Source organism: Podarcis bocagei, assembly GCF_964188305.1.
Source record: "Podarcis bocagei genome assembly, chromosome: 14".
Classification (NCBI taxonomy): Eukaryota; Metazoa; Chordata; class Lepidosauria; order Squamata; family Lacertidae; genus Podarcis; species Podarcis bocagei.
In genome coordinates this window covers 11,774,713-11,798,665 of record NC_138139.1, presented here as the reverse complement: position 1 = coordinate 11,798,665, position 23,953 = coordinate 11,774,713, and the positions used below count along the sequence as shown (strand labels likewise).

Below are 23,953 nucleotides of genomic sequence, written 5' to 3'. Positions count from 1 at the left end.
GGGGCATGGCATGCGTCCTGGGGGCGTGGCGTGCACCCTGGAAGCGTGGTGCACTGGCCACGGAGGCATAGCATCCAGTGTTGTGGGAGGTCGCGACGCATGTCCGGGGGGGTGGCCACAATGGTACCCCCCTCCCCAATGGTGCCAGGGGTGGTGCGCTCCCCCCCAGCCGCCCCCCCGTTCCTCTGCCAGTGGGTGGAAAGCCACTTTGCAAGTACCCAACAGATTCCAAACATCTATACAGATACCCTGACGCATGATGCATCAGGGAGAAACAGTAGCATGATGTGATGTTAGATGGCTTCCTCCAAATGGTAAAAAAAAATTGCAAGGGTTTAGACTGCAGTCTCGTGGGAGGAAGTTTCCTTGAAATCAACAAGAGTTGATTCTGAGCAGACATGGATTCTGAGCAGACTAAACCTCGTACCATTCCTGTTCCTTGCCTTTCTTAGCCGTTCAGCTGCTTTGACAGTGTATGCCACCTCTTTGGCTACAGTAAGATCCAACCGATCAGGGATCACACAGCCAGCATCATGCGGCCAATCAATTTGGCCATCGTGGAGCCAAATCAGAGTGACGGCCATGTTTTGTGTTCTCGCTTGAAGTACACAAACATCTCCCCCAGTCTTTCACAGGCCTCTTAAACTATCGATGAAAGGGGAAGGTGTGTGTTTTGCAGGAGCAAAGTTTTCAGCCCATGTTACTGTGAACTAGATGACTGGTGGTGGAATGTGTGAACCAAGTCCATTGAGAAGTACCATGTTGGAGGCTATGTGAGAGTTCTGTCTGTTGCTTGACCTGCAGTATACCGTTCACATATACAAGTCATACCTAACTGTTAGAGTAGTCGGGTGATTATCATGATTCCTTTTATTAATTGCATTCCACACAAGTTTCCCAAGGCAATGCACAAGAGGAAGGTTAAAAACAACACAAATAACAGCAAAGAAAACAGAACAACAGCAGAAAATACAATACAATATAGATACACATGGCTGAGAACATGTCGCCCAGCCGGAAAGCTTGTTGAAATTTAAATGTCTTGGCAGGAATGCTATTCCACAGAACAGGTGTATCTATGTCGAAAGTCCTGCTCTGAGCGTGGAGTGGACTTCTGATATCTTGGGAACTTGCAAAAGTAACAAATTGGCAGCCAGTGCAAATCCCACAAGCGATGCTGGTGGTAGTTTGTCCCAACCTACAACCAGCTACAAGCCTCCAGACCAGGGGTCAGCAACCTTTTCCAGCAGGGGGCCGGTCCACCGTCCCTCAGACCATGTGGTGGGCCGGACTATATTTTGAAAAAAAATCTATGAACGAATTCCTATGCCCCACAAATAACCCAGAGATGCATTTTAAATACAGTGGTACCTCAGGTTAAGTACTTAATTCGTTCCGGAGGTCCGTTCTTAACCTGAAACTGTTCTTAACCTGAAGCACCACTTTAGCTAATGGGGCCTCCTGCTGCCGCCACACCACAGGAGCACGATTTCTGTTCTTATCCTGAAGCAAAGTTCTTAACCTGAAGCACTATTTCTAGGTTAGCGGAGTGTGTAACCTGAAGCGTATGTAACCTGAAGAGTATGTAACCCGAGGTACCACTGTAAAAGGACACATTCTACTCATGTAAAAACATGTTGATTCCCGGACTGTCCGCGGGCTGGATTTAGAAGGCAATTGGGCCGGATCCGGCCCCCGGGCCTTAGGTTGCCTATCTCTGCTCCAGACCAACCTCAAGGGTAGCCCCACAAAGAGCACATTGCAATAATCAAACCCATGAGGCTACCAGCACATGGAGAAGTATGGTCAGCTATCTCCATCCAGGAATGGACATGGCTGCCTTAGCAACCGGAACTGGTAAAAGGCTCTCTTAGCACCAAGGACACCTGTGCCTCCAGGAGCATCCCCAAACCGCGCATGATGAACATGCATGTGTGAGCCAGCCCCAAGAAAAACCTAGCCACAGCTGTGGCTCCGCTCCGCTCTGCTAGTTTGTGATGCTCAGGGCACGGTTGTTTGCTATCGAAGCAGTCAACTGTGGTGGAAGGAAAACACTCTCTCTCAAACGCTTCAAGTTGTTTCACCGCTGGGCTATTTTTAGCAGCGCAGTTGAAAAGTGACTCTATTTTTTACCTTCAAAACGCTGATCTGATATTCTTCTCAAGAGGCTTAAGAAACCATGAGAATATGAGCTTGGCATAGCGGGGGTGGGCGGGGGGAGCAAAGTGCTTTGTTGCCAGAGCTGCTGTGATTTGTGAAAAGGTCTGATGTGTGCGTTTCCTTGGGAGCGTGGACTGCTGGGCAGAGAACTGTTGCTGTGGGGGTGAAGGGAAGCCCCACAAAATACCTAGAGAATAATGTTGAAGAAGCACTGGCTTGAAAAGTAAACCACAAAAAGTGGATTATTTGCCAAAATCCATATCGGAGCAGGATTAACAGCCAGGGGGATCACTCATATCTGCATTTTTTGATACAGTGGTACCTTGGGTTACATACGCTTCAGGTTACATACGCTTTAGGTTACAGACTCCACTAACCCAGATATAGTACCTCGGGTTAAGAACTTTGCTTCAGGATGAGAACAGAAATCGCGTGGCGGCAGCGCGGCAGCAGCAGCGGGAGACCCCATTAGCTAAAGTGGTGCTTCAGGTTAAGAACAGTTTCAGGTTAAGAACGGACCTCCGGAACGAATTAAGTACTTAACCCGAGGTACCACTGTACTGGAAAATACCATAGGGGGTGATGCAAGTCTGAGATCACTTCCCTTTTCTGCTATACTAAGGTCGCTGTCATGGGATAAGCAGTGATGGAGGTCACTAGAGGTGGCAGCTGCTTATGGCTCCACCAAAGATCAGGATTAGCAAACATTGACTGAGAGCAGCTCTCCAGGGCCCCAGGAAGATGTCTCTCCTAGTCCTAACTGAAGATGCCAGGAATCAAACTTAGGACCTTTATGAAAAGCAGATGGTCTACCACTAAGCTACAATCGTTTCCTTATTTCTATTATTATTATTATTATTATTATTATTATTATTATTATTATTATTATTATTATTATTATTCTGCCTTTCTTCCATAAATCCCAGGGAAGTTCACAACATGAAATGACAATATAAAAACCACAAAATACATAATAAAAATAAGAATAGCTGCAAACCAATAATTCCCCCCTCCCACAACACATTTAAAAGGGCATCAGATGTCAATAAGCCAAGGACCTGGTGGAAGAATGTTTTGCATGCATAATGAAGGTCATTCATAATACATTCCAGCCATTCACATGAGGCCAATAAACAGTAGGCAAGGCTATTGACATCAAGCCACGTTCCAATCATGGGCAATGACCCAGTAAGTCTGTAAGGTTAGATCTGGGTATTTCCAAAGCAAACTAGATTATCGGGGCTTAGAATTATTGGGGGCACTAGAGGTTGACAGGATTCATTTAAGGGTCAGCCTGCTGAGAATCAGTACCTTCATCTTGGTTCTCTGTTGACAGACAGACAGACATGTCAGAGACAATGCAATCTATTTCTGACTTTGTCAAGCTCTTCTCTTTCAGGGGCAACTTTGTAATCAGCATGGATCTTTGCTGCTGCCTCCTGCAAGGGGTTCAGAGTATCACCCTTCACTTTTTATTGACTAGGGACAAGGACAAATCAACATAGGCAACACCCCTTTTACCTCTTATGAGATTATATGTAAGGAATCTGATGTAAACAACAAGCATAGCTCAGCAGCAGCAGCAGCAGCAACCAACACATAGCTGTCAAGCATCCCTTATTTGGCGGGACAGTCCCTTATCCCAGCTCCATGTCCCGCTGCTGTCCCTTATTGATGATGTCCCTTAAATAAGCTACTGAAGGTAATGGGACCCTTTCTATGTCCAGCTGTGCTTTGTCAACAACAAATTATTGCTGTTTTTTTGTGTTGAATATATGCTATATGGTAATTTATGGACCTATTAGGTATCTAAAGCCATTTGCACTCGACAAAATATGTATTTTATCAAAGTAATTGTTGATCCCTTATTTTGGCTGCTGGTCCCTTATTTTCAAATCTGTAAGTTGACAGCTATGAACCAACAATATATATGAAGTTAAACAAGACTATCTGGTTTTAGAACAGGCGCATTAAAACACCCCCTCTCCACTTTTAGGCTGAAGCTACGAAGCTGAATTATGCATTAAAGGCAATAAATCATTTAGTAGACCATATCACATGCTTCTCGAGCTCCTTGCTTGACAATCTGCAGAGACAGTTACGTTGAAAAGCACATCTCGGTAGCAGCTGGTCTGGGATTTGAAGGCCCAGCATTATGTCATCCTTGCAAGATCTCTCTCCAGGGAGAAGAGTCTTGAAGCATCATTCAGTAGATGAATTAGGTCTCACTACGAGCCGTGCAGGACTTAGCCTGCAAATGCAAGGCTCACAGAAAGGATGCTGAGGCTATATATGCAGTTGTATTCTTCTGAATCTGAAACCTATACTGACCTTTTCGTTCCAGAATCACATTCTGTCCCCCTGAGCCATGTTCTCTTAAGTGCTAGCATCCATGTGCAAAAGCAGGCACATCAATATCAAATAGGCCTAGGATTAGAATAAGAATGTTGTATAGTAATATGGATTTAAGCCAATAAGAAAAGAGATGAAGGTAATTAATTGAAGGAGTTAATTGTATTAGAAAGAGGATCTTGGAGAACTGTTACAAAGGTGTCACAATGAAATTCAGTTAGGGGGGATTTGAGGAAGTCAGATAACAAAGAAAGTTAATTTGGGATTTAGAAGTAATGTGTTTTATTTTTCTTTTAGTATTGTAATGTGTGTCATTTTGTGTCTTTTATAGGTTATATTTGTTATAAATGTGGAAAATCAATTTTTAAAAATGGGGGGAAACAAAAGCAGGCACATCAGCCTTGTGTGTGCACAAATTTATAAGGTGTCATGACTGCCCATCACAGTCTGTGCTTTCTGTAAGGTTCTGTTTCTCTGTTGCCCAATCCGTCAGTAGAAGAGCTTGGATTTGATATCCCGCCTTTCACTCCCCTTCAGGAGTCTCAAAGCGGCTAACATTCTCCTTTCCCTTCCTCCCCCACAACAAACACTCTGTGAGGTGAGTGAGGCTGAGAGACTTCAGAGAAGTGTGACTGGCCCAAGGTCACCCAGCAGCTGCATGTGGAGGAGCGGGGAATCGAACCTGGCTCACCAGATTACAAGTCCACCGCTCTTAACCACTACACCACACTGGCTCTCCTCCAAGTGAGAATCCAGTTTCATTCAATGGGTGTCTACTAACTTATTTAGTGACAAGGAGAAAGCCAAGCCAACCATGTTCTGGGGTTGCTGGTATTTTTTAAGAATACCAGTGCAGGCAGAAAACTAGGTGTGGATAAAAATAGGGGCGTGGGTTAAGGCCATGTGCTATGTATTGGGAAATCTCCACAATCCAGATCAGAACCTGTGTTCTGAGTACATGGTGCACTTTGGGCCACGGTCTCTCAGTTTCAGCCCTCCCCCAACTGACCCCCGCTCACACAGCAGTTGTAAGGATGTTGCATTCGTGAAATGCTTTGAGCGTGTGTATATTGAAGGTAAATTTTACTATGATGTTTATTATTTTAAAAAAGAGTTTGGATTTGATATCCCGCTTTATCACTACCCGAAGGAGTCTCAAAGCGGCTAACATTCTCCTCTCCCTTCCTCCCCCACAACAAACACTCTGTGAGGTGAGTGAGGCTGAGAGACTTCAGAGAAGTGTGACTAGCCCAAGGTCACCCAGCAGCTGCATGCAGAGGAGCGGAGACACGAACCCGGTTCACTAGATTATGAGTCTATTGCTCTTAACCACTACACCACACTGGCTCTCTGTTAAGCTTTCCCACAGCAATGACTGGCGATGGCACTGCATGCTGCACACCCTCTTTGCTTCTGCAGCAGAAGATGATTCTGAGGATAGGGCATTCACTATCCATGGTAGATCACTCCCAAGCCCAATACCCAATGGCTCCTGTTTTGAGCCTTGGAGACACTTCATTGTTGAAGCCACATTCCCTTATAGGAGATATGATAGCCATCTTCAAGTATCTAAAGGGCTGTCGCTTGGAATCATAGAAGTGTAGAGTTGGAAGGGACCACAAGGGCCATCTAGTCCAACTCCCTGCAATGCAAGAATCTTTTACCCAACGTGGGGCTCGAACTCACAACCCTGAGACCAACAGTCTCATGCTCTCCCAAGTGAGCTATCTCTCAGGGTGTGAGCTATCTCTCAGGAGGATGGAGCAAGCTTGTTTTCTCCTGCTCCGGACGGTAGGGCTCAAACCAATGGCTTCAAATGACAAGAATAGAGATTCCAACTAAACATCAGGAAGAACTTTCTGACAATAAGAGATGTTCGACAGTGGAAAAACTAAGTGTCAGGAGCAAGTGTCAGGAGCTCATGTAGGACCCGGGCAGAGACACATACCCAACTGGCATGTTCTCTCCCTCCTGGTCGTTTGTTCAGGAACTTCAAAAACTTTCTTCAGCCCAAACATCACAGTGACCGATACCAACAGACATCGGCACACTTAGGGATCCGCAGAGTCTTCGCAGCTTGCGTGACAGACCTCAGCAACTCCACATTTTGGCTAATCTACTTTATTTACATATAAACACACACGGAGCACTGCAACATGGCTCCCTCTCTCTCACGCATCAAACAGCAAAGAGAACAAAGGACAATAGTCCCACTTCACGGAACACAGTAAAACAAACATCCTGTTTCCGTCACTTCCCACTCTGTGGAGTCAAAACATACACCGTCATGTGATAGACAACAATTCCATGACTGCAATCATGGAGCAGGAATTCTAACAGGAAGTACCATTAAAGATAAAATAACCAAGCATGTAGAAGAACAAGCCTTGCTGAAGCAAAGCCAGCATGGCTTCTGCAAGGACAAGTCTCGTCTCATGAACCTTTCAAAGTCTGTCGAGAGTGTCAACAGCATAAAGAGCGAGATGATCTGGTTGACATAATGTAGTGTTTTCTATGAGGAAAGGGTCAGCATTTGAGACTTCTTAGTCTAGAGAAAAAGCAAGTAATAAGTGGAATGGTCTCCTCTAGAGGTGGTAACCCTCTAGGAGGTTTTTAAGCAGAGGTTGGGTGGCCATCTCTCATGGATGCTTTAGCTCAGTTCCCAGCACTGCCAGGGGTTGGACTAGAGGACCCTTGGGGTCGCTTCCAACTCAACAATTCTACAACTCTATCATGTCTCCATCTACATCCCAACTCCCCCTACTTCGCTGAGCCACTGGCTGTCGCACTGCCTTCCTTAGTCACCAGAATCACACCTTCCTCCTTCGCCCATGACTCAGCAAGCCCATTCCCTGGCCATCTTGCAACTGAGAATTGTTTTGAGTAGTTGTGGACATGTCCAGATGTCACCATATGCCTCTCCTCCCCCCATGTTTTCCTTTACTTTGCCAAGATGGGGAAGCCCCACCTTCTGCAGAGGAGTCAAGGATGTATAGCATATGGCGAGGCATTGAGCTGTTCTCTCCTAACAGCTAAATCATGAATTCATATGAGCAAGAATTTCTGTATTCGCTGACTTTATCACTGAGAAGATCAGTGGTCCTGAGAGATTACCGGCTGTCACATGTGCTTCCAGCTAAGGATGTGGGGGGTTCTCTTCTGTTTGCATTGGAAGGCAAACTTAGCAAATCCGCATTTTATGAAACAAGACATAAACTGAAATATAGCCAAAATTTGAAATTCTCAGAGTTCTCTGAATTTTGTAATGCATTGTCCAAAAATGTGTTTACTGGGGTAAAGTGTGCATATAAATACATATACAGTTGTACCTCAGCTCCCGAAAGCCTTAGGAGTCGAACATTTCGGCTCCTAAACAATCGAAAACCGGAAGCAAGTATTCTAGTTTTTTAACGTTCTTTTGGGAGACAAACGTCCGACAGGACTTCCATGGCTTCCGACTGGCTGCAGGAGCTTCCTGCAGCCAATCAGAAGCCGCCTTTTGGAAGCTGAATGTTTCGGAAGTCGAACGGACGTCCGGAACAGATTCTGTTTGACTTACAAGGTATTACCAAAAAGGGGAAATTGCTTTGCAAAAGTGTGTAGCTTAAGGGAAATTGCATATAAATAGGTAATTATTTATTTCTGTAGGTGAAGCCGTTACAAAGCAACGTACATAAAAACAAAGTAAAATACATTATACTGTTAGGGGGGAAAATATTAAAACTATTTTTGGCATTCTGCCCGCAAAAAATATTTGCTCCACTGAAGACTATAACTTAGCATTCCCACAGACATTTCTCCTTAAAACTGCTGCTCTAAACACAATATATAAGCCAATCCCATACAGACTGTGTTATGATGATGATGACGAAGATCTTTGTCACAAATATTTAAATATTTGTGTTCTAGTGCAAAAACATTTCCATAGGGGGAGTGGGTGGGAAATGTCAGGTCTTTTCTCCGAAGAATGACTGAATGCCACAGACGCTTTGATGCGTATTGCTTCCAAGATATACTGACAAGTGAACAAGCGTGCGCTGACAAAGTGCCTCTCAGGCATATGTTGATTTTGCAAAGAATATCTGCCTTTTCGGGAAATGCAAGGAGAGCTCTGGAAATGTATGGAGAGGAGCAATGGCAGTGTAAAGCAAAAGATCTGCTTTGCAGCTCACTGTTTGGACAAATGACAAATGACAAATGATTTACCGTACCTGAAAGTCCTCCCCTTTCCCTATGGACCGTGTCAGATGTTAAGATCAGCAAGGAGGCCCTCTTGGCCAGGGGTCAGCAACCTTTTCCAGCCGTGGGACGGTCCACTGTCCATTGTAGGGGGGCTGGACTATATTTTTTGGGGGGGGGGGTTGAAATGAACGAATTCCTATGCCCCACAAACAACCCAGAGATGCTTTTTAAATAAAAGCAGACATTCTACTCATGTAGAAGAGTTTGGATTTGATATCCCGCTTTATCACTACCCAAAGGAGTCTCAAAGCGGCTAACATTCTCCTTTCCCTTCCTCCCCCACAACAAACACTCTGTGAGGTGAGTGGGGCTGAGAGACTTCAAAGAAGTGTGACTAGCCCAAGGTCACCCAGCAGCTGCATGTGGAGGAGCGGAGGCACGAACCCGGTTCCCCAGATTACGAGTCTACCACTCTTAACCACTACACCACACTGGCTGTAAAAACACCAGGCAGGCCCCACAAATAACCCAGAGATGCATTTTAAATAAAAGCACACATTCTACTCATGTAAAAACACACTCATTCCCGGACCATCCGCCAACCAGATTGAGAAGGCGATTGGGCCGCATCCGGCCCCCGGGCCTTAGGTTGCCTACCTCTGCTCTTGGCAGTACCACCACCCTCAGACGTTTGGGGTGTGTGACCCAGAAGAAGGAATTATCTGGCAACCCCTAAATTGTGGACTTCCCTTCCCACAGAGGTGTGTTTAGCACCTTCGTTGTCTTCTTCTTTGGCGATCCCTTGTAGCCAAGTAAGATTGTCTTCCATGAACACGGTTTTAACAGTGAGTCTGTAAGTGACTGTGGAGGTCAATTCTGGATCCACATGTGCTTCCACAGTGGAGACATAGGTTTCCGGGTGGGAGTTGATCATGGTGAGGGTTTGCCAAGCATGCCTTCCTCTTAGCACGTTTCTCCCTTTCGTCCTGAGTTCGAGCGTCTTCAAAGCCCAAGACACCTTTGATAAAGGCTGTTCTCCAGTTGGAGCACTCGCAGGCCAGTGTTTCCCAGTTGTCGGTGTTTATACTACATTTTTTAAGATTTGCCTTGAGAGAGTCTTTGAAACTCTTTTGTTGACCACCAGCATTACGCTTTCCATTTTTAAGTTCGGAATAGAGTAGTTGCTTTGGGAGACAATAATCAGGCATCTGCACAACATGACCAGTCCAATGAAGTTGATGTTGAAGAATCATTACTTTGACACTGGTGATCTTTGCTTCTTCTAGTACACTGACATTAGTTTACCTGTCTTCCCAAGTGATGTGTAAAAATTTTCAGACTTCCCTTCCCACAGTGGTGTGTTTGGCACCTTCATTGTACAGCTTTCCCTTTATACCAAGGATAAACCTCTTCACCCTAGTCTTTGACACTTGAGATACATATATTTTAGGACCTACTGTAGTTTTGATTGTAAACTATTTTCAATGCTGTATTTTGTATTGCTGTACCCTGTCCTCAGATCGTCTGGGAAAAGGCAGGTAATAAGTATAACAACAACAACAACAATTTAACATGGGGTGCAGGATAAAGACCTGACCCACAGGGTCAAAAATGTTCCTTACCCCAATTAATTTTCTCATATCAATGACGTCAATTCTTCTCTTTCCATGGTTCATTTTGCATATCATAAAAGGTAAAGGGACCCCTGACCATTAGGTCCAGTCATGACCGACTCTGGGGTTGCGGCGCTCATCTCGCTTTATTGGCCGAGGGAGCCGGCGTACAGCTTCCGGGTTATGTGGCCAGCATGACTAATCCGCTTCTGACGAACCAGAGCAGCGCACGGAAATGCCATTTACCGGCGAAGTGGTACCTATTTATCTACTTGCACTTTGATGTGCTTTTGAACTGCTAGATTGGCAGGAGCAGGGACCGAGCAAAGGGAGCTCACCCCGTCGCAGGGATTCGAACCGCCGACCTTCTGATCGGCAAGTCCTAGGCTCTGTGGTTTAACCTACAGCGCCACCCGCGTCCCATCTTTGCATATCATATTTTACAAAAACTAAACCATTCAGGATTCCATTACTGCATCCATCAAAACTTATTTACACTGTTGAATTTATCTTAATGCTGCCAATGTTTTCAGGTGTGCACAATATCCCCCCATATATTCAATAAACATTTTCCAATCTTCTTTAAACATATGTTCCTCTTGTTCTCTTATTCTATATGTTAAGCCTGCAAGCTGCGCTTATTCTGTCAGTTCAAGTTGCCATTCTTCTTTAGTTGGGAGTTTTTCATTTTTGGGCTAACAAAACATTGGATTCACTGGAGATCACTAGAAATCTGCAGAGCTGTCTCCAAGACAAACCAGGCTGTTTTATTTAAGTTGGAAGCTTTTTAAAAAGCAGTTCAGCTGCGGCAACGTTTCCCTTTTCATTAACCCTATTAGAAATAGGTGTCCAGATGGGTGAAAGGTTGTCGCCTTGATGAGCTCAACTCCTTCCTCTGGTTTTTTTAAGGGTTGCCAAGACAACCGGCCTAGCAATGACATCAGATCTCATTAAAGCCCAAGTAGGACACCGAGTTGCTAAGCTGCTGGCCTTGCTTATGACATTTCTCAGAATGACTCACCCCATTAGGATAACTCAAAGCAAATATTGTGCACACATATTCAGACCACAGCTGGTGGGCACTTAGAGTCTCGGCTGGAAACAGGGCTGGTTGGCATTGCTTCTCTTTCCGTTCTCGTTTGTTTGAGGTAGCAAGTCCTTCTTGACATCATTTAGCGCTTGAGAATCTTGTTCTGTATTTTGTTTGTGGGGAAACAGTTTTAGGGAAGTGACGCTGTGATCCTGCCAGGGACAAAGCCTAAATGGCCTCAACAGAAATTGCTTCTCGGCAGACAAAGTTGGGGTTGCACTATAGTGAGAGAGAATGTGGCAACACCTTGCAAAAACTATTATTTTATGGCCTTGTAGAAGCTGCTTTGGTTTCTAGTCCTTGTAGATACAAAATTTGAAAATGTGATAATAAGGGGTCGTGTAATTTGAGCTGCTCGCAGTTTCTTGGTTTTACAATCTTCAGTTCATTCCTCCACCTTTCCACATCTGTTTGCAATTAAAAACAACAACTCATCATGAAAATCAATCAGTGTAAATGTTGCCTGGTATCTATACAATTTTGTATGCAATTCTGCCTAATATTCACAGCTTTGCAAATCAACTTTCCCAAATATAATACATATTCTGTGTTGTTTTCAATAACACATCCACGTATATCCACATTTTCCCTTTATACAGTGGTACGTCGGGTTACATATGCTTCAGGTTACAGACACTTCAGGTTACATATGCTTCAGGTTACAGACACTTCAGGTACATATGCTTCAGGTTACAGATGCTTCAGGTTACATATGCTTCAGGTTACAGACTCCGCTAACCCAGAAATAGTCCCTCGGGTTAAGAACTTTGCTTCAGGATGAGAACAGAAATCGTGCTCTGGTGGCGCGGCGGCAGCAGGAGGCCCCATTAGCTGAAGTGGTGCTTCAGGTTAAGAACAGTTTCAGGTTAAGTACGGACCTCTGGAACGAATTAAGTACTTAACCTGAGGTACCACTGTATATGCATTCTATTACACATAACCTGGCTGGAGAAGTGATGCAAAATTTGCAGAACTGCAGATTTCAAAGGCTGGCTGTATTTCATTTCATGTATTGCTTCAGAAAGTGCAGAGTACGTAGGTTTCTAACCTGCTATATAATTTTCCCCCATATAAACTGACTCTTTTTTTCACAATTGAAGGCAACATTTTTAGAATAAGAATATTGTTAGCATGTCTGAAGGCCATAGTTTGCTCCCCCCCCCCATATCATGTTGTGCTCATTGTGCAGAGGTAAAAGATCTCTCTTGTTCTCATTGGCAGGGTGGCGTACAAAGGGAGCACAATAGTTCGTGAGTGCAGAGGGTGCTATAATAGAACAAGGCTGAGGAATTTTTTGCCTCAGTGGGCCAAATCCTTATCAGGATTGACCTTGCAGGGCAAATTGACAGGTGAGCGGGGTCACGCACCTGTCAATTACTTGACATTGCAATGACATCAGGTGATTTGATTTCTTGAAGCCTTAAGCTGGGACTTCAAGGCACCTCCAGGCAGCAAGGCACTGCTAAAATGGTAGGGGGACCTTTGTTTTAGCAGGAGTTTTGATGCAATAATCTGTTTGTGGTCAGGAAAGGGGTTGTGCCGAATCCTGCTGAACTGAGCATGTTTTACCCCCTCTCTCATCAACTGATTAGCAGGGGGTTAAATCCTGGGGAGCTGGCTGCACATGTCAGCTCTTCGCAGGAAACTGGGGTGTGCAGTCAGCACAGAATTGAACACAAACTCATCCATCAGCTGACATCACCCACTCTTCGAAATGATGTCACTTGATTGACAGGTGGGTGTGGTTTTGGAAAAATTGCCTCATAGGCCTCTGACAGGCCCAGAGTCTGAAGGTTCCCCACAGTTATAGAAGTTCCCATTCCCCATGCACCCCTTCTGAAATCATTTTCATTTCTCCTCTGGCTGCAGGCATAACTGCAGGCCATTGCTGCTGCTACATATTCCCTCTTCCTCAGTTAAAACGGAAGAATATTAAACTGGCCTTTTGTCGAATGCAGCAGGCATGTCTATGAATAGATTTCATTTTTGGTTCTTGGTATTTTATATGCAGCATTATTTTATTTATTTTTTAATTTTATTTTCAAACATGCAAATAAATACATAGTTAACAAATACATACATTGACAGCTTCTCTAAAAGTCGAATAATATAAAAGTTAGAAACCATACATCTCAACGTCTTTAAAAAGAAAGATAAGGGGGGGGGGCAAACAAAAAATAAAGACAAGACAATAACAAAAATAATAATTCAATATGTATCTTCTGTTAGATACTATTCAACGCGATTCAGTCCTAGAGTAGCATTTTTTTGTATGTAATACCTTTCCATATGGATTGAATCTCCATGTGTATTTTAATTGTTGTGGACTTCCATCTACCTATTTTCATCCTTTGTGCTTTTTACACCAGTGTGGTGTAGTGGTTAAGAGCGGTAGTCTCATAATCTGGGGAACCGGGTTCGTGTCTCCGCTCCTCCACATGCAGCTGCTGGGTGACCTTGGGCCAGTCACACTTCTCTGAAGTCTCTCAGCCTCACTCACCTCACAGAGTGTTTGTTGTGGGGGAGGAAGGGAAAGGAGAATGTTAGCCGCTTTGAGACTCCTTAAAGGGAGTGAAAGGCGGGATATCAACTCCAAACTCTTCTTCTTCTTCTTAAACATCTGAAAACTTGTATTTTCCTCAATGCAAGGGAATAATTCATTACTTTGCAAACCCATCAAATCAAGCCTCATATAAGCCCGTTCTAATGCGCAGGGATGAATATCTTCTGCTTCTACTTTCTAGAAAACCTGGACGCAATGATAGCTCTACAGACAAGAAAGAAACTCGAAAAGTCCAGCACCAAAAACAAGCTGCCATCAGGTATTCATTTATTCTGATATTGCGTTGCTTTTATAGCTTTGTTCCCAGTAGATATAATCAACTGCTTATTGCACAGCTGTCCAATCGATTTAAATAATAAAAGCCTTCTGTCGTGAAAATCCTATATTCCCTAGTGTAATTTGATTCCCATGATTTTCCAATTGCCTTAGTCTGCCTTCTTTGGCTTGGTTTTCTACCTGAGAGCTATCGCTCCCCAAAGCGCATAGCTGAGTAACAGAACACATGATCTGCTTGAAGAAGGTTCAGTGGCAGATCCTCAGGCAAGATGCTCCCAGTGGATCTTGGACACATCCACACCATAAATTTAATGCAGTTTTTTGGTCACTTTTAACAGCCATGTCTCCCCACCAAAGAATCCTAGGAACTGTAGTTTGATCAGGACGCTGAGAATTGTTAGGAAACCCCACTCACAGTTGTATGATTCCCAGCACACTTGACAACTACAGTTCCCAGAATTATTTATGGGGGGAGTAATGCCTATTTAGGGACGCGGGTGGCGCTGTGGGTCAAACCACAGAGCCCAGGACTTGCCGATCAGAAGGTCGGCGGTTCGAATCCCCGCAACGGGGTGAGCTCCCGTTGCTCGGTCCCTGCTCCTGCCAACCTAGCAGTTCGAATGCACGTCAAATTGCAAGTAGATAAATAGGTACCGCTCCAGCGGGAAGGTAAACGGCGTTTCTGTGTGCTGCTCTGGTTTGCCAGAAGCGGCGTAGTCATGCTGGCCACATGACCCGGAAGCTGTACGCCTTCTCCCTCGGCCAATAAAGCGAGATGAGTGCCGCAACCCCAGAGTCGGCCACGACTGGACCTAATGGTCAGGGGTCCCTTTACCTTTACCTTTTTAATGCCTATTTAAGAGGTATAAGAGCTCATTTCTGCGAATGGCCCCACCTTCTCATAGCTCACAATCCACAGAGTTGGCCTAACAAAGCAGGCAAGATGAGATGGGGCTGGTGATCATCCTCTTTGTTCCTGCCAGTACCCACTTGCTTAGCTGAAGATCCAGCCATAATCAGCAAGACAGGAGCAGCAGGGCCAAGATACTCCAGGAGTTGGCAGTGGGTCTTCTGCTGGGGCATGGCTTTGGCAGGTGTCCATTGGTGCCAGCCCGTTACTCCTGCCCCAAGGAGGTCCCAGGTTCAATCTTCAGTGAACAGGATCTCAGGTGGAATTGCTGGCTAAGCATCGTTCAGAGATGGTGGAGAGCTACTGTCTCTTCAAGAGTGTGGCCAGTGTTATTCTACCTGCCTTATAGCAGCTGCAAACATTTTACTAGGGTAGAGACTTTGGTGCCATCGGAAGACACAGGTTTGCCTCAAATTTGCACCTGCAAATCTATAGGTAGAGGTGCACATTTAGATATAATTTATGTACAGTGGTACCTCGGGTTACATACGCTTCAGGTTACATATGCTTCAGGTTACATAGGCTTCAGGTTACAGACTCCGCTAACCCAGAAATAGTGCTTCAGGTTAAGAACTTTGCTTCAGGATGACAATAGAAATCATGCAGCGGCAGCATGGCGGCAGTGGAAGGCCCCATTAGCTAAAGTGGTGCTTCAGGTTAAGAACAGTTTCAGGTTAAGAACGGACCTCCGGAATGAATTAAGTACTTAACCCGAGGTACCACTGTAGTTTAAATAGAAACACAATCTGCCTCACCAAAGTGAGGGAAGCCAACCAGGTGGCTGTCATGCCTACTAAGACTGGGAGCTACTCAGTGTTGATGGACGATTTCAGCCCCCACTCTCCGTTCTGAAGTTTCTTTATCTTTAAACAAGACTTGAAAAAGCCCTTTAAAGAGAGGGGTGTCCTCTGTGCAAGATTCTATTTATCTTGCACACAAGATAAAGTTAAAGCGCCTTTAAAATGCTTGACTTCCCCCAAAGAACCTGGGAACTCTAGCCATGTGCTTTGACTACGTTCTAAATGCACGGTGTGTACACAGCCCTAATGTACTCCTGGCAGAAAGAAGTCAGCCAAACGGCGCTTCCAATTCCACTCGGTGCGTAAGGGTGAGCTGGTGCACTTTCAGGAAATGATGCGGTTGAGATGATACAGGGAAACCTTCTGCTTTCAACCCAACCCCCACCCCCACCCCCAAAGACAAGAGCACCGAAGAGGCCGACAGCACAAAAGCCGCAGCAGCGAAGATGGAAAAAGAATACGAAACACTGAAGGATTCGACAAAAGCCGAAGAACAAAACACAGGAAACGACGAGGAGCCCAAAGGTAAGGAGAGGTTCCTGTCCTTGCTGCTGCCATTGTCAGATCCAGCCCCCGGGGTTTTTCCGGCATGTGTCTTCAAAACCTTATGTAATAAAATTATTGTTGTGGCTGGTTGCCAAAGACCATACATTTAAAAAGCCCTGAATCCTTGTCTCTTAACAGTGGCCGGCAAGATGCCTCTGGGAAGCCTAGAAGCAGATCCTCAAGGCACATCCCTACCAGTATAGAATCATAAAAGAATATAATTGTAGAATTGGAAGGGATCCCCAGAGGCCATCTAGTCTAACCCCCTGCAATGCAGAAGTCACAGCTAAAGAATCCCTGACAGATAGCCATCCAAACTCTGTTTGAGAACCTCCAATAAAGGAGAGTTCACCAGCTTCCAAGGGAGTCCATTCTACAGTCGAACAACTCTTGCCATCAGAGAAGGTTCTTGCTAATGTCTAGTCTGAATCTCCATCGGTTTGGGCCCTACCTTCCGGACCAGCAGAAAACAAGCTGGCTCCATCATCCGTGTCACAGCCCTTCAGATATTTGAAGATGTCTATCATATCACCTCTCAGTCATCTCTTCTCCAGGCTTAGACATCCTCAACGCCCTCAAGTGTTCCTCATAAGGCTTGCTATCCAGACCATTTATCAACTTGGTCACCCTCCTCTCCTTGTCAATCTCCTTCTTAAATTGTGGCACCCAGAACTGGACATGGTACTTGAAGGTGGGGTCTGACCAAGGTAGAATAGAGTGGAAGCGGGTGGCGCTGTGGATTAAACCACAGAGCCTAGGACTTGCTGATCAGAAGGTTGGCGGTTCGAATCCCCGCGACGGGGTGAGCTCCTGTTGCTCGGTCCCTGATCCTGCCAACCTAGCAGTTCAAAAGCACATCAAAGTGCAAGTAGATAAATAGGTACTGCTCTGGCGGGAAGGTAAATGGCGTTTCCGTGCGCTGCTCTGGTTCACCAAAAGTGGCTTAGTCATGCTGGCCACATGAACCGGAAGCTGTACGCCGGCTCCCTCGGCCAATAAAGCAAGATGAGCGCCGCAACCCTAGAGTTGGTCACGACTGAACCTAATGGTCAGGGGTCCCTTTACCTTTTTTATTACTTCCCTTGATCTGTACAAGATACTTCTGTTGATGCATCCTATAATTGCATGAGCTTTTTTTGGCTGCTGCATCACACCTTTGACTGAGCTCAAAGTCTTCCATGTCAGGGTGGGACTTTGCCTGGAGAACAGCAGTATCAACTGGTTCCAACCCCTTGCCTGTGGTTTCCATTTCTCAGGTCTGACTGGGCAGCTGTCAGTGCCCAAGCAACGACATGAGGCTGTTGCAATGAGTAAATGGCCTCACATATAGTACTGTGCTGAGTTCCTTGGAGAGCAGGTCACAAACGTGAACAATAAATCAGCCATAAGATTATCACATCAAATGATTGATTAATGCTTTTAGCCCTAAACAGAAGGAAACAGGAAAGCAATGCTGAGCCTCTGGTCTAAGCAACGCAGTATAACTGGGGTTGATATACTGAATTCGGAGCAATTAGCGTCCTTTATTTTTTCTTTCAGGCTCCGAATGCTACTTTTGCGACCTAAATTCAATACATTCAGTGCACCACTATAGCTAAAGACTTTCACCTAATTGCATCTATCCCTTTTTAAGAACGTAAAATCATTAGGGAGCTCAATAGTCTGGGCCGGGCATATTGATTGGTCTGTAACATGAGAGGTGCTGTAAAAAACCAACGTCTGCAAGTCGATTTCCAGTGCATAATGCTGCCCGCTGAATGGCTCAGAACAAAGTGCCCATATGATGGATGAGGTGGAGGCTTTCAACATCCCTTCTCCACATCACCACTTGCGCAAACTTGTATGTAGTGAATGGCTAAACAGAAACTTGGCAGTGATGTCTGATCTGCGATTTTGACAATGATACAATTTATTCCCTGCCCTCATACAAAAATAATGCTCCTCCATTTGCAGGTGTCAGGAGTGGGGGGGATTGGTCAATCTTTTGGGAGGGGTGTGTGCAAAAAATAATAATCAGCTTATAATTGCAACAGACCAGGGGTAGGCAGCCTAAGGCCCGGGGGCCGGATCTGGCCCAATCGCCGCTAAATCCGGCCCATGGACGGTCTGGGAAACAGTGTGTTTTTACATGAGTAGAATGTGTGCTTTTGTTTAAAATGCATCTCTGGGTTATTTGTGGAGCAAAGGAATTCGTTCATTTCCCCCCCCCAAAAAAAAAAAAAATACCACATGGTCTGAGGGACAGTGAACTGGCCCACGGCTGAAAAAGGTTGCTGACCCCTGCAACAGACCTTTGTTGTTGTGTTTCCCTTTCTACTCGGTTTTATAACCCTTGCCACAAAAAAGTAGCTGCATCCCTCTTGGTGGTTGGTGGCTGGCGGCCAAAATTTCTCTCCCTCACTTTATCCAGGAGACATTCTAGGACATTCTAGGTTCCCAACCTGGTGCCCTCCGAATGTTGTTGGACTCCAAATCCCATCAGACCCAGCTAGCACAGCCAATGGTCATAGAATTGTAGAGTTGGAAGGGACCACAAGGATCATTTAGTTCAACCCTCTGCAATGCAGGAATCTTTGGAGCAACTTCAGGCTCGAACCCCTGAGGTTAAGAGTCTGGTGCTTGATGGGAGCTGCCGTCAACCAGTTAGAAGCAGTTTCCATTCTGGGGTGGAACTGCTATGCAAATTTTGCAGCAGGTGACTCGCTGTTGCTTGCAGAGAGTTAGAGGTGGCAGGGAGGTCATTGTGGTGCAAACGTACCCGTAAGAGCAAACTGGCATGCCTGCTGGCGAGTTTGCCATGTGCTGAACTGCCCACCAGCTTGCACCTTCCCTTTCCGCTCCCAGTAAACAACAGCGACTCATCTGCCACAAAGTTTGCATAACCTCTCTACCCCACTCAGCAAGTAGCTTCTGCCAACAATATCTGGAGGGTCTCGTGCTGAAGAAGTCTACTCTGGGATATTTGAGTGGGGGGATAACAGCTGCCATCCCCCCCTCCGAATGCCCCAGAACCACACTCCACCCAGGGAATTCTGGGCAAAGCATAGTGGCCATTGAGAAGACCTGTGCAACTCTCTGCCCTCAAAGCTTCAGTCACCAAATAACAGAGGAATTTGCGTGTTCAGACCCAGAAACCTCCCCCCTAAATAAATTCACACGATTCAAATTTTGGTTTGGTTTTTGGCAGAATTTAGGCCACAACTTTATTGATTACAGAAAGTGACTGGTTGCATAGGCTCAGGTTCGACTAGCTCCCTGCCATGCAGGTAGCGCTGACCCAGGTTCCAGCATAGGTCAGCCAAGGGTGAACACCTGGATAAGTGGAAAGCCGGGAATGGGCTAACTCCGCCACCCAAATGTCCCCCTGGACTCAGGCACGGGCACAACCTCCTCTCAGGGGTTGACCACACCATCGAGTCCCTGGATTCCTTTAACGGAATACCCTTCACATAAGGACGGCGAGAACGTTCTCCCATCCCTATCACCTGAACCAGAGCCTATCCGCAACCTTACAAGTTGTGATGATTTGCTACATGGCAGGCAAAACCAAAATGGCAACAGCCAATCAGCCAAGTGGGGAAAATTCCTGCTGTGCCCCTGTCCCAACGACAGATGACACATGACAGCATAGCAAGGTCAAGCGCACAGGCCTAAATATAGGGAGAGGTGGGTGGGTGTTCCGAATGCACGCGCCGAAAGAGGAAGCTCTGGGTCGTGTGCATGGGCATAAATAGGTCCCTCAAACTATTTGGACTGCGTCCCATTGGCCAGATTGCACCCAACTTCGAGGGACCTACCAATCAGGTGTTGTGGCTGACCAATCGTACTCACCCACAACACAGGGTGTCGGCTGTCCAGGTCTCACCACAATACATGCCCTCTTTAAGGGAGGACCCGATTCGTGAATAACTGCTTTTCTTTCTTCCTTTTGAGTGACTGTCTTGTACGCCAGGATCAGAATATTGTTAATTTGTTGAAACCATAGATTTATTTTTTAAAAAATATATATGCAAATTTCATGTATGTAGTCTACATCCTAATTAAGCAAAGTTGACAGAGTTAACCAGAATACCATACGTATTTCAAATGATTTGCTACGGGTCGAGACTAATTATATATATTCTGCTGCCAATTGGCTATGCATTTTAATAGCAGCAACCCAGGAATTAGCCTTTATTTCTGGAATAGCAGGTTTGACATCTGCTGGCGGAAAATTGACATAAAAACCAAAAGATCCTCCTGGGTGACACTGAAGCGGTAAATACATACTTTATTTAAAGCTAATTCACCACATATGTTCAACTCTACTCCCATTTAATTCACAACCCCTATTGAATTCACTGGACTTGCATGATAATAAATCAGAGGGAGTTGGGCTGTTGCATTCTTCACCATAGCGTGGTTTTCTATGCTCTTCGAAACAAAAAAATATTATCCCGCTGCTAGCGCTTAATTCACCTGTTCTTCAAATTACCAGCTCTTGAGGGAATGAGCCACACAGACCAAATGGGACCAAATTTCATCTGTGAAGCTCCAGCAAAGTTAAGCGATCAGAATCCATTAAACTATTATATTCCACTGGAGACCACATTAGGTTACCTTTTGTCCTGGTTGCCCTGTAGACACAATGACTCACGGTGGTATAGAATTTTAAGCACTAATTTAAGTCACGGCTCCCACTATTCTTTCTCCCTTTTTTCTAACTCCCTGTCTGTTGTTTGCTGCCTGACTCTTTTCTTCTCTCCTCTTCAACTTTGCATGCTATGGCTTCACTTTCTAAGCAGCTCCTTCTCCCATGCACATCTGTGGACTGCACTTGTGGAGAGCTGATAGAGGGGAGCAGATAGGGCTGTTATGCTCAGTGGGAAGAGCACTGTTGCACTGAGGTCCCACCTGCAGACTTCCTAGAGGCATCTGGTGGAAAGATGGGCTCCTGGCCTGATCTTGCAGGGCTCTTCTTCTGTTAAGGCTCTCTGCTGTTGTTGTTGTTGTTGCTGCTGCTGCTGCTGCTACTACTAATCATAATTATTTTATTGTTTATATGCTGCCCATCTGACTGGGCTGCCCCAGCCACTCTGGGCAGCTTCCAACAAAATATTAAAAATACAATAAAACATCAAACATTAAAAACTTCCCTAAACAGGGCTGCCTTCAGATGTCTTCTAAAAGTCAGATTGTTGTTTATTTCCTTTACATCTGATGGGAGGGCATTCTGCAGGGCGGGCGCCACTACCGAGAAGGCCCTCTTCCTGGTTCTCTGTAACTTCACTTCTCACAATGAGGGAACCGCCAGAAGGCCCTCAGAGCTGGACCTCTGTGTCTGGGCTGAACGATGGGGGCGGAGACTGGGCTGAGGACATTTAGGGCTTTAACGGTCAGCATCAACACTTTGAATTGTGCTCAGAAACGTACCAGGAACCATCCTATTTGTGGGCGGTGAGATTGGTGGGGGGGGGGAGCATTCTCCTGAATATTTGGGATGGGAGGATGGTAATTCTGCTGTAATTTGGATGGTGACAAAAAAAGAAAACTCAGAAAACTAATCAGAAAACTCCCTGGGAAAATTGCTGGCTCACATTACACCCAACATGATACTTGCAATGGTCAAATAACCAAGGTCCTTGGTCCAAGGAGCATCTTTAAAAACTGGGCATGTGGTGGGGACATGAATCTTCAGGATGTCTCCCCTCTTTCCCATGACTTTACCTTCTGTGTAATCATCAGCACATTGTGCCATCGGGGTAGAAAACCGAATATGTCCAGAAAGTCAGTCAATCCATCTGCACAGCTTTCAAGACAAGAACAGAAGAAGTGATCTGAATGGCTGCTAACTGAACCAACTGGCTGGGCTTTCAACTGACCCAGGGATCCTTTCAAATAACTCGCCTGGCCTCCTAGGAAACAAAACATTCCCCAGGATTCCACAGCTGGTTGTGAGGTCAGAGCCTGGCCAGGGACTGGAGCCAACGGGCTCTGGGCTCCAGGAACGCTCTCTCTGCCAGGCCCAGGGCACCACTGGGCAACTTCAGGCAGCTGCCAAACGTCTGACCCACCTTCTTTCCCTCAGAGAATCCCGGGCACTGAAGTTTACCTCTCACAGAGGTATTCCCAGCAACTGAACAAGAATAAGAATAGTTTACTTATACACCGCCCATCGGGCTGGGTTTCCCCAGCCACTCTGGGCAGCTCCCAACAGAATATTAAAACAGAATAAAACATCAAACATTAAAAACCTCCCTAAACAGGGCTTCCTTCAGATGCCTTCTAAAAGTCAGATAGTTGCTTATTTCCTTGACATCTGATGGGAGGGCGCTGCACAGGCCAGGCGCCACCACCAAGAAGGCCCTCTGCCTGGTTTCCTGTAACCTCACTTCTCACAATGAGGGAACCACCAGAAGGCCCTCAGTGCTGGACCTCAGAGTCCGGGTAGAACGATGGGGTTGGAGACGCTCCTTCAGGTATACTGGGCTGAGGCTATATAGGGCTTTTAAGGTCAGCACCAACACTTTGAATTGTGCTCAGAAACGTACTGTGAGCCAGTGCAGATCCTTCAAGACCGGTGTTATATGGTCCCTGCAGCCACTCCCAGTCTTGCAGCCACATTCTGGATTAGCTATAGTTTCCAAGTCACTTTCAAAGGTAGCCCACGCACATCACATTGCATTAGTCCAAGCAGGAGATAACCAGAGCATGCACCACTCTGGCAAGACAGTCCGTGGGCAGGTAGGGTCTCAGCCTACGTACCAGATGGAGCTGGTAGACAGCTGCCCGGGACACAGAATTGACCTGCGCCTCCATGGACAGCTATGAGCCCAGAATGACTCCCAAGCTGCGCACCTGGTCCTTCAGGGGCACAGTCAGTGGCGTAGCGTGGGGGGTGCCAGGGGTGCCAGCCGCACCGGGCGCAACATCTGGGGGGCGCGAGTCCAGAGGGAAGGGACAAGTTCCTTCCTCCGCCGGGCTCCCCGCCGCCACCGCCAGCCTTGCGCCTTGGCGCGCGTGCGCCCCCCCGCTGCGGCTGCGGCTGCGCTCCACTCACTGCTCGCAGGAGGAGCAGCCGCTGCAGCAGTGCTGACGCCGCCACTGACGCCGGGCACGGGCAGCCTCCGCACCCTGACGCCATCCCCTTCCCCCTTTTTTTCCAGAGCTGGGGGAGGGGGAGGTTTTAAAAGGGGGTCTTGCATTGGCGATCCTGCAGCACTTTGGGCCGCGTCTTTCCTCTCCCTACCTCACAAAAGCCTCACCTCATCGCCTCCTCGCTGCCTCTCGCCTCCGCAGGAGCGTTTCCCTCCGCGGAAGAAGGAGCAGGGCGCTTCTGCAACTTTGGATTGCAACTTCTTGCTGCTTCCCTGGGAAACAGAGCCCGGCCGGGTCAGTTGTCCAGCGGAGGGCCAGTTCCCCCCTCCATCCCTCCCTCTCTCTCTCTCTCTCTCTCTGCAACCCTTGCGCGCCCCCCCCTAC

At 46.3% G+C, this 23,953-nt stretch overlaps 1 protein-coding gene and 1 long non-coding RNA gene across 2 annotated transcripts in view; one reads left to right on the top strand and one right to left on the bottom strand.

The window, feature by feature from the left end:
• The window catches only part of SCG3 (secretogranin III), a 57,076-nt gene that overhangs the window by 24,421 nt on the left and 8,702 nt on the right, over window positions 1-23,953 (top strand). The window contains exons 9-10 of the mRNA XM_081170055.1: window positions 14,142-14,219; window positions 16,346-16,471. Of these exons, the coding sequence (XP_081026181.1) occupies window positions 14,142-14,219; window positions 16,346-16,471 (204 nt within the window). The remainder of the gene's footprint in view (window positions 1-14,141; window positions 14,220-16,345; window positions 16,472-23,953) is intronic.
• Window positions 856-22,399, bottom strand: LOC308573304. Its single transcript, XR_014002016.1, has 2 exons — window positions 22,199-22,399; window positions 856-1,291 (listed from the first exon to the last, which is right to left on the bottom strand). It is a non-coding gene; the product is annotated as an uncharacterized lncRNA (long non-coding RNA).